At 33.8% G+C, this 12,039-nt stretch overlaps 1 protein-coding gene across 2 annotated transcripts in view; it reads left to right on the forward strand.

The window, feature by feature from the left end:
- Positions 1-6,575, forward strand: part of LOC126838701 (frizzled-2-like) — a 47,889-nt gene extending 41,314 nt beyond the window's left edge. For both annotated transcript variants that reach the window (XM_050573339.1, XM_050573338.1), the window contains one exon: positions 3,714-6,575. In XM_050573339.1, the coding sequence (XP_050429296.1) occupies positions 3,825-5,642 (1,818 nt within the window). In that variant the 5' untranslated portion in view covers positions 3,714-3,824 and the 3' untranslated portion in view covers positions 5,643-6,575. The remainder of the gene's footprint in view (positions 1-3,713) is intronic.
- Positions 6,576-12,039: the final 5,464 nt, after the last annotated feature.

The raw sequence follows: 12,039 nt of genomic DNA on the forward strand, positions 1-12,039 counted from the left end.
TGTATGTACACTCGGTCGCTGCAAGTTGTATTGTTACACAGACGACGTTGCCACAAATGAGATTGTCTGGTAGTTCGCTCGCTACCGGTTTTTGGTCGCAGTCTTGGGACGTCCCATATCGAATTTGCATACAACGGATGGAGCGAGAGAGAAACGGTAAAAGAGAGAGACAAGTCGTCCGGAATAATTCCAACATGCGTTTGGATGTAATATCGTTTCCATGAATGAAATCCGCGCGCGATTACACTATATTATTATATTGGAAATAGGTATAGATTTTTTCAATGCATGAATATTTTAGCATACCGCGACGTTGACGTGCTCGCTAACAATGGGTAACCGAATGGAAAACAAGACAGGTAGTTTGCGGTACAGGAGTCCGATTCAAAAGCGATTGCCAATCACAATCAATGTTTCCTGGACGATGAAATATGTACACATGGGTACTTCGGCTACTACGCTTACTGGTTTTACCTAAACGTTAGTCAAATCAATTCACGTATCGAGTCAGTTATGTTGTTGAAATCATTTAAAGTAGGTAAAACGCCCGCGTTGAAATCAAGCATTTTCAACGTTTGCGACAAGACGCAGATTATTTTATAATCGTATAAATCGATTCTATTAGTATTATTATTGTTATGGTACAGCGTTTGTATAATGTAGGTTCGTATACACATTATGGACGCGGTCATTTCCATATTATGATTTTTAATGGCGCAGACAAATTGGGAGGGTGGCTAATAGCTTCTACAACCGTGAAAGTACTGTTTGCTCCACATTATGCTGCTTATGTTTATTATTATTTAATTATTTTGTTGTTGATTTTTTTAATTATGAAACGATCCATCACTGAAGTCAGGAATTACTTGTTAAAATTATTACTGAACGTTTATAAACCGAAAAATAATGTATTTTGTCAGTGAGCTAGGGCAGCGTGGAGAAACGTAATCTACTTGTACAGAACAATTATTAAAAGCAGCGGGTTTCTACGTCGAACGCTAGTAAGTCGATAAGATATCAAAAACTAGGTTGTCGATCAAAACTCTGAGAAAAATATTGATGTATTATTCAAATTGATGGAGTCTCCCGTTCGTGATGTAGGTAGGTTTATCATGGGTAACACGTTAACATTATGCTAGTTGGATCGCAGCGGGTGGAAAACGTGAGATGTACAAGGCCCGATAAACCCACACACGGACGTCGGACAAGTCGATTTATTCGAAAAGAAATAACAATAACAATAAAAAGACACGGAGATCGTCTCGTACAGATATGGAAACGGTCCAGGACGTTCTGCCGTCCTGTGCAACGAGAATATTATTGAACACGACCGCTACAACTTAAACGGCGGCGGCGATGGTGTCGTGTTATCCAATATACACTTTATAAGTATAATATGTGTTGTACAAGACTTTTTATTATTTTTTGTCCACACTGCAATAGAGATAAACGGGCGCTGTTCCGTACGAGGTCCTTGCGACAAGCGTCTAGCAAGAAGCCCTCAAATGACCGGTTAGAACTGAGCCTATAGTCCAAGGGATAATGAGATAGTTAATTATTATTATCGTTGGTTGTTACGGGGTTCGTGTTGTCGAGGAGCGAATAATAATTCCATCGGTGGTGCGTCCATTACATTTTCTTCGGTCATTGTATGTGTGTGTTTTGTTGTCGCTATACTCGCGTCCATATAATATATAAATAATATTACACCTAGCCGATTTGTCACGCGAACCTATAGTGTTTATTATACTGTATAAAATATAGACACACACACACACAAACGCTCACACATGTAAGAGAGTTGAACGCACTCATCGTCGCATACACCAATTTTTTACGTGTATGTGTTTGTGTACGATTTTTGTACCAAGGAATCGATTCGTTTTGGGTAGACGTCAACCGCGTTCGATTTTCAACAGATCGGCCGAGGTACTATATTATGTTACATACTCGGTCACGTCTTTAATACATTTTATGTACGACGCGTCCGTATTCGGATGGAAAAGAGCCAGCCGAGTCATCATCAGTGGTTCAAGACGACTCGGTCATTCCACGTCATTACGCGAAATTCAACTCGATATTTGCTCTTATTGTTGAACGAAACGCGAGAGGGGTGTAAATAGAATCTCCGTGAATAGGTGAATTCGTAAAGGGAGAGGGTTTGTTTGCACACAGCTACAGTAGTAGTAGTGTCGAACGCAATTTCACTATCCACGTCCATATACCAATTGTGGGGACGATGAGAGGATAGTAGAGGATAATGAAGTTCCCATCGAGTTCGTTTGCTCGTGACGACGATTCGTCAGTTTTCAATCGTTTCGGTGTTTGGGCGGCCGCTGTGCAATTACCGAACCCCTTTCCGTATTTCTCCGTATCGCGCTCTGAGCTGTAGAAGCCCTGTTCGCGAATACATATATGCATTAGGCGGGAATTTGATTTTGCATCCCCTTCCCTCGCGCATACGTAATAATAGCAATCAACGCCCACGGTACCCATAAACCGGGTTTATCCGGAAAACCTTTGTCACTATATTTGTCAACAGCTCACCGTAGTAATGGATTCGGTCCGTCGCCTCTTAGTTTGCACACTGAACGTTTAAAGCATGTCAGTAAACAGAGAAACACGCTGTGTCCGACGAGATACATTAAACGTGTCATCTGTTTTTAAAACTACTGCCGATCGCGTATTTTGACACGTCTGACCTGCCCAAGACATTTTTACACAAATTTAAGGCGTGTTCGTTTCGGGTCACAGTAGTAATTCCACGAACCATTCGGCCCGGTTCACGTAAACATCACAGTATGTTTGGCATTCACGTTAAGCTAATAATCATAATAATAATAGTTCGAAAAGGCATCTTAAAGGCACACATAAAACAACAACCTAAATCATAATTTTCAAAACACAGGTGTATTGATGAGCTTAAGTTCTTATGGGGAATTATTATTAGAGTTATATGTAAGTCATACAAAGGACTACCAATATTAAAAGTATTAATTTTGATGTGTAATAAGCTAAAGCTTACATGTACATTTTATTATTTATGGGTTCTAAGGTTATTTAAATTAGTAGTTTATATTCTGTTTACTAATTCCCAATATGTAATTACTTCTTGTTATTCTCGGCTCTATTTCCTTTTAGACCTAATACTAGAATTCCTTATACTTGTTATTCTCAAATTCCGTACACACCTAAACACCTAGTAAGCTGATTTGCATATTACTATTTATGCTTACTATTCTCCTGTATTATAGTCAGTAAATTTCAATGAGATTTACTGTAACTGAGAATTCAGTTACAGTCAGATTATTGTCAGTGTTTGTCAGTATTAGTCAGCACTTAGTCCCTTCTTGCCAGTTATTTGATTTACTTAATTATTGTTTTATAATTGTATTATACATTTTGTTGTTATTAGTCAAATATAAAACTTATAAAAATATTTAAAAGTTAAAGTGTTAATTTATATAATTAACTTCCTATGTGATAAGTCCTGCTTACTACAGATATATTTAACTGTTAACGGATAGTGTTAGTTCATATTTGTTACTATTAAAATGTTTGTACAATCGAACTCGATTTGTAAATGAAATGTTATCATTAACCGTACCTCCCTGAGTTTGTTCTATACATTAAAACGTATTTAATTTAAAACGATCTAGTGTAATTTCAAACAAAATAAAACTTATTTGTTTTTTTTTTTTATTTTGTTTTAGGAGTTACGATCATGTTTTGGATTTCAAGATCGTCACGTTTCCTTTGTCAAGTTCGAGAGTAACGATATATATTTTTAATTGAACAAGTACATATATACCAAAGCTACAACCATGTCACCCGTCGTAACGTTGGCACTGTTATGCATCACCATCAGCTGTGTGTTATGCAACATGCAACCGGTACCGGTTACCAATGCAGCGGCCATTCCGGGTGGACGTTGTGAAGAAATCACCATACCCATGTGCAGAGGTATCGGCTACAATATGACCTCCATGCCGAACCCACTAAACCATGAAACTCAAGAAGAAGCTGGTATGGAAGTCCATCAGTTCTGGCCGCTCGTAGAAATCAACTGCTCTGCTGATCTTAAATTTTTCCTGTGTTCCGTTTATACGCCGATATGCATCGAAGAATATCAACGGCCTTTGCAAGCGTGTCGAAGCGTATGTGAACGGGCCCGAGACGGTTGCTTGCCGCTTATGCAGAGTTACGGATTTGTGTGGCCGGAAAAGATGCAGTGTGATAAGCTACCGGTACACGGTGGTCCAGAACTCTGTATGGCCCAAGACGTATATGAACAGCAAGGACCAGCGAAGCCTACAAAGAAACCGACCGGATCAACTGGAAAATGTAAACCTGGCAGCAAGGCAAAGGGATGCGAAAAGTTTATGTTCGACGACGATTGCGAGTGTAAGTGTAGGCCACCTTTGGTACCCATTGAAAAAGAATCGTTGCGGTACAACAGGACTGGAGTGTCTGTGGCGGGTGTAGACAATTGCGCCATGCCGTGCCGAGGCGTTTTATTTACTGAAGACGAAAAAGACTTTGCATCGTCTTGGATTTTTCTGTGGTCCAGTATTTGCTGCGTGACCACCTTGATGACTCTGACTACGTACACGATCGACCCACAGAGATTCAAGTATCCGGAAAAGCCTATAGTGTTCTTGTCAGGCTGTTACTTGATGGTGAGTTTGGGATTTTTGATACGAGTTTATGCGGGCCATGACGCGGTCGCGTGTGAACCCAATGGTTCTGTCAAATACAATGCATCCGGCCCCACACCGTGCACTTTGGTCTTTCTACTCCTATATTTCTTCGGTATGGCTTCTTCCATATGGTGGGTGATACTGGCGTTCACGTGGTTCCTGGCAGCAGGCCTGAAATGGGGCAATGAAGCGATCGCATCTTATTCGCAATATTTCCATTTAGCAGCATGGTTAATACCGACTGTCAAGTCACTCGGTGTGCTGGTTATGTCGGCCGTGGACGGAGATACGTTTGCCGGGGTATGCTACGTAGGCAACCAAAATACTGATAATTTGAAAATGTTCGTGTTAGCGCCGCTAATCGTTTACTTGGCGTTGGGCGTTTCGTTTCTACTGGGAGGCTTTGTTTCGCTGTTTCGCATCAGGAACGTAATCAAACAACAAGTTGGCCGAAGTAAGGCGGACAAGCTGGAAAAACTAATGATTCGCATTGGAGTATTCAGCGTACTTTACACCGTACCGGCATCCGTGGTCATCGGCTGTTACTACTACGAGGCCAGATACATGGCTGATCGAATCGCTCATTTTGCTTGTCCCTGCGCCGACCCTGATCCGGACACCAAGCCCGTGTACACCATGCTAATGCTCAAGTATTTCATGACACTAGTTATGGGCGTCACGTCCGGTGTATGGATATGGTCTGGAAAAACCGTAGGCTCGTGGAAAAGACTGTCGCGACGATTGTTCGGTGGCGGAAGCGGGCGGTCAGCCAAAGGAGGACCTAACCCGGTGTTGATCAATCCGGGAAAGCAGCGAAAACAACTGCAGTACATGCCGGCACCATCCATCCCGGGAAGTACGCTGCCTTCGTCCCATCACTTGGCGCCTTCTTCCAGCCTACACCACCACATTATCAAACAGGCGCCTCTTAGCCACGTATGACATCAGTACGCTACTCCTGCCATGAGTTACGAACAACCAGACCCGTCCGATGACATGATGCCCTCCACTACCGGGCTCAGTGATTACGGACCACTTTAAACTGGTTGGGCAGGATGGCTCTCATAATAAAAAAATTGATCTCTATGTATTCATAATGAACTTAGAAAACCACTGTGTGGCTAGAATAAAACTATTACATAGTTTTACACTAATGCAGTTAGACATCTATAAGCAGAACTTACTATTTCCACAACGAATATCATATAATTGTACCTACCACAATATCTTTCTTTACTGATTTGTAAGCAAATACTTGCAGTGGAACACAGTAGCGTTCATCTCCTCAGGCCTGTAGATTTCTTTTCTGGTGCTTTCCAAACACAATGATTATTATTGTAAATAACTTTAGATGTAAGACGCGTATACTAGTCCTAGTAGTTAAGTTATGAATGTTTTTTTGTTATACTAGCGGTAAGGAACCCTTTAATTTTGTAATTAATATAAAAAGAAAAAACGACTTTCGGTTATTCGGCGATGACTATAATTATATATCTTTTTAACCGTTTTTTTTCTTGTGAAGAACAAAAATGAAAAAATACAGGTTGATTGCTGTAAGAAGCAGTTGTGCAATATACTATTACAGCGTTGTTTTAAAAATACGCCAATTTGTCTAAAATCTAAATGTTTGTAAACTATTATGTTTTTTTTTCTTTTTGACTTGTTAAGTCCTTGTACTGCCCGCTAAAACATACGGTATACGTAACCCTTAAGTGATAATAATAAATAATAATATTAATAATTATATACTCGTAAGTTTGTTTACGTGTATTTTTCGTGTACAAATTATTTATACTATTTATTATAATATTATTATATAATATATATTTATTTATTATATAAATACAACTATGTAGCAAACATATACCTACTGTACATAACATGATTTAAAAATAAAAATTGTACATTTTACGTTTTCCTATTCAGTGTTGCAAACAGGTTTATTTATACCCCAGTTGTAAAAATCCTAGCTAAACGACGGTATTTTAATTTTAATTAATAGACTCCCGGAGACTTGTTTTAATTACAAGAGAGTTTTTTTATTACTAATCAACATAAATAAAAGCGAGTAATCAGAATGTCTCGGAGACTCGTGTTAATTACACCATTAATTATTTAATTTTTTTTTTAAAGTACATGATTTTTAAAAAACAAACTACAGACGACTTGCCAATCAGCGTTGTAATAGCAGTTAAAACGCTGTACAGTTATACAAATCAACTGCATAACGTTTGATGATCTCCACCTATTTCAATATTGAGACGAAATATACTTACCTAACAATGTACAGTTCTCCGAACAAGTCGTCATTAAAACTTTAATTGCAGGTATGTGATCTGGAAGTACTCAACGAAATTATTACTAGCTAATAATGAAAAAAAAGGAAAAGAATCATTCTTTATAAAATACAATTTATTATTTTGAATTAAATGAAAAATTATAAAATACAATTTATTATTTTGAATTAAATGAAAAATTATTCGTTTCCAAAAGTTTGGTCCCGGTACGTCAACGTCTTGTGTTAAATTTAATCCAATTAGCTATGGAAAAGTTTCTTCTTGAGAGCATCCTAACTAGTTCGAGAGCGAGTAAAAGGTTTCCGTCATTTTTTTATGAAGTAAGTACGCAAAGTTTTTTGAACGTGTATGAATGTGTACGCCAGGATTTCTCCTTCTTAGGCATGCAGAACACCAAACATTACATCATGTCGTCGACATGTTTATCTCTTTAACTTTTGTCGTTTTACCAACAAAATAGTATTATCTCTCTTTACCGGTACTCGTTTGAATAAATCGAACGCTGTGCTTATAAATATGTACAAGTTACTGACAGATAATACGGTATTTTTCAGTCTCCAGGTGTTTTTCGTCAAGCAAACTTTTTTTCCACAATTATTATTGACGACCGGCCAATTTCTGGTGCAAAGTTTTAACTTATTTATTTATGTAAATTACACGCTTATACCAAATTTGCAGTTCTATATTTTGTAAAATATATAACACAGCAATTTTCTGCGAACTTTTTTTATATTTACACGAACGCATTACAGTGGAATGATAACGATAATAGAGCGTATACATATACATATATATATATACATGTACATAAGTTATGTTTTATACATACATTTAACGGAGTGTATAAAATATTTTAAACCAAGATTTAACATAAAATAAATTAATGATAAATTAACATTATTAGTGCACTAAATTTAAGGTTTTCCAATACTGTTAAATTTTTATTTAATTATTATCATAATATTAAATCGAACACGGTAATTATAATTGGTTTTAATAGTATTAACACATTAAAATACATTAACATAAAATAGTAATTTAATTTAACAGAATAATGAAGCACTATAGTAAATCGATATAAGTTACTATTTTTATCATATAGTACCTTCTATCCTATAAAAGAATATGTAGTTATATTAACATGCTAGAAACACTAAAATCTATAAATAAGAATCAATTACACGATAATCTAGGTTAATCGTAGTTAACTAATTTTTTGGTTTTTGTCATTGTATAATTAATATATTTTTTTTGGATTCTCTAAAAAAACATTTTGTAACCGTGGTTTAGAAATCTTCTTTAAATTGTTAATTTATTCAATGTATAATAATACAAACCGTGCACTAACAAGACGTTGGTAAATTCTTTAAACATATAACTATCTATATGCTTTTACCACGCTTGCTTCATTTGGTTACAGTCTGTTATTCAAACGTCGAGGTTTGATGTACAGCTCATATTATACACACAGCGATTTTATAATATGTAGTTACAGTAAGTCACGTTATCTAAGTTTCTAACAAAATACAATTGGCGTTCTAGATATATTTTTTATTACTTTCATGTTTGCGAACCGTGCATACTGCATAGAAATTAATTCACACCTTTATATAATTTTATCTCGAAGCCGTAAAGATTACACACCGTTTTTAGAATACACTATTATTTTCATTAATACAAGTGGAATTTTTAAGTTTTTTTTTTTCATTGTTTAGTTTGAATTTATATTATCACCTAACATAACACTGGTTTTATTTGCTTAACTACCATTATGAATTTAACCTTACATAAACAAACGTAAATAAAAGTTGATTTTAATTAGTTAAGTAATAATCAACAGAAAAAAATAATACACTGTTGCAGTAGGGAAACAGTGTATTAGCATAAGATTCCGTATTTCGGTAGCAATAATAAGTAACTACAATTATTCATTAAAAGTATTGTGCAGTCAAGTCAGTTGTTTCTTTGTTTGGAATTATTTATTCGACATATCATTGGTGAAACTATTTTCATTTTTAGTTTTAAAAAATGAAATTTAAGTGGATTGAAAGAGGTATGTTTGATCAAAAACCCTGACAAAATGTCGACTACTAAGGATCCAATTTCAATTTTGTAAGGAAATAATAGTTCAATAGCTACTTTACTAAGTTATATCGAAAATGGGTTTTTGCTTTTTTATGTAAAAAAACTGTTTTTTAATATTGAGCAATTTTCAAATAAAATGTAATACAAGAAACTGATTCTTTTTTATAAAAATCGGTTTCTTACATAGCCTATTAAAGTAGTTTGGAGAATTAGTATTTTTTTACAGAATTGAAAGCGGGTTATACTAAGTAGGCATAACTTTGTCAGGCTTTTAGGTCTAAAATACCACTAAAATGGCGTTTACCCATTGAAAACATTTTACAAGTTAAAAGTAATACGTTGAAGCTTATACAAATTAATCTGTAAATAAATTGACATAAACATGAACAAAATCAATTTTTTCTTAGTTATTGCCTAAATAAAACTCCTTAAAACCTGTCCGCTTTCAGTCTCCTTAATTTGTTTTAATATCTTTTTATAAAATAACGTATAATACGTAAAAAAAAGAAACATAATTCAAGTTTTTATGAGTGTTACTGTATTGACTGTTAATGTTTTCATAAGTTAGTTTATTTTATTACTATTAAACCCGTAAAATACATTGTAATAATAAGATGGCAAAACGTACGTATATATATTAAACGTAATAGTTTATTTTTTAAAACAAATTTGATTTATAAGTTAGCTTTTAAAATGTTGATAGCTAGTTGGGTTTCATGTAATACTAACACCTATTAGTACAATTTACATAAATTTGATAATAAATGTATGATACTCGTTACACGTTGTAATAAGTATAATTTTGTTGATTTATAATAATTGTAGAAACTTAATAAAGATTACTACTTACTTTTTACCATTTACAGTTGATGTATTATAAATAACACTAACATATCCCAATGCATAAATTTATTCTTTTAGAAACTGTTCGAATATTATTAGTATCCTATGACTAATGTTCCAGCAATTTAGCACATAAAACGTGCAATCATCATCAAACACATACGGATGATAAATTATTATTTATTATGCAAACGTTCTTATACGTAGTACGACTTGTAAGCAACGCGCATATATTATTTAGGCTATTTTAGAGTACGATTGATCATAATACATTAACTACTGCTGTCAATAATCTGAAAAAAAACATCTACATCGTTATAATACTTTTTTGAATAAAATCTTAAGCCATTTTAGCATATTTTATTCAAATCGATTGGGTAACGTAGCATAAATCAAATATGTCAAATGGTATTTTTTAAATGTACTTACCTATTGATTTTTATTAGGTACCAGATCCAGATATCAGATTAAAAAAAAAATATCAAACATTTACTGGTTTTAAATCGAATTACAAATCAACTAGGTGTAGCAAGAACATAAAAAAGTCCATTAACACCTTATTTTTAAATAAGTATAATGTTATTGATTTTTTTGTAAATTAATTAATAGTATTTTATTCATAGATTCTATAGATATGTACTTTTTTATTCTAAATAGGATTAACACAAATTATTACTATAGGGCTACCCCTAGTATAAAATATAATTGCAAAACATTAAATTAATTAATAATATGTATTTTTTACTCACAAATGACAGACTATAATAACGGTTAGATTAAAAACCGTTTTTGTAATGTTAAATTTTCGTTTGCTAATACGGTTAAGATATTCAATTTGATATTATTATTTTTTAATTCAAATGGACTCATTTTAGCGTAAAAATAGTAACTATGTTTGAATAATTTTACTTATAAATTAATAGCGTATAGAACTCACAAATAAACTATTTTTGTTCTGTTTTGAAATTGAAAATCAATTAAAATTGTTTATAATAATTACTTAAATTTATTAGACCGCAAAACAGTTCAACTCCAGTATTTCTTATTTTTATGAAGAAAATAGAGCATTTTAAATGTATTCCTATTATGGTTAGTAATATCAGAAACGCTTATTATTATAAATGATCGATAACAATCATTGTTCTCTTTGAATACAAATTCCATTTTACAAATTTCATATTTAGTTTCTGTTTGTAAAACAAGTTTTCCAAAAGTTATTGTTTTTGTATTCTTTGATAAAAAAGGAAGAATATATTAATATTAAAATATAATATTGGATCAACATCACGACGGCATAACTTAGTCGAGACAAAGCTTAAATAATAAAAAAATGCATTTATTTTAATGTAGTCGATTTAGTTACCTAATCTTCAACACCTTAATAAATGTCGTAACAGACATCCTTTAACAAGTACTCGTATTTAAAAATGTTATAAATTACTTGATAAACGCAGACTGTCTAATAGACATTAAAGACATTAGACTAGGAACTGTAAACAATCTAAACAAAAATCTGAAAGGAAAGCTTAAATAAATAAATTAAAAATTTATATTTATGTACTCAATCACTATTTTTATACCTGTATAATTATATAATAGAATTATGTTAGTATTTGAAGTGGAGGGAGCAAACCCAGTGATTGGAAAATCTCCCCCTCGCAATCTCTTCACATCTTATTTACCGGACAAAATTACACGTTCCTTGCTAGTAGTTAATTCGATTTTTAGCACTGGTCGCCCCCGCTGTATATCGGTTTATATAAATAAACGAGTGAAGCCTTGGGATTTTTCGAAGTTTTCTGTTACAATATATTATTTAATCTTCAAACATACTGAGCGTTGTCCAAAACAATAATTACGAGGTTGGTTGATTCGGTAATTGTATAAAAGGTGAACCCGTTAGAAAGCGTATTTATATTTTGGCACACAAATAGATTCTTCGAGTTTTTCGACTAAATCGTTGTGGCTTTTTCATCTGTGTTGATTCCAACATTATTAATCACGTATAATTACGACCGCGTAAAAAACACTTTGTAATTAAGGGTGTCTCCTCGTCGCACGTCTTTAAACATTCGTTGGTTTAATATTACGAAAAAAAAACCACAAGTATAATA

Source organism: Adelges cooleyi, unplaced genomic scaffold (genome assembly GCF_023614345.1).
Source record: "Adelges cooleyi isolate 19-005CV unplaced genomic scaffold, UGA_ACOO_1.1 ACOO_flye_CR_arks_rails_tigmint_CR_PRNA_30, whole genome shotgun sequence".
NCBI classification, from domain to species: domain Eukaryota; kingdom Metazoa; phylum Arthropoda; class Insecta; order Hemiptera; family Adelgidae; genus Adelges; species Adelges cooleyi.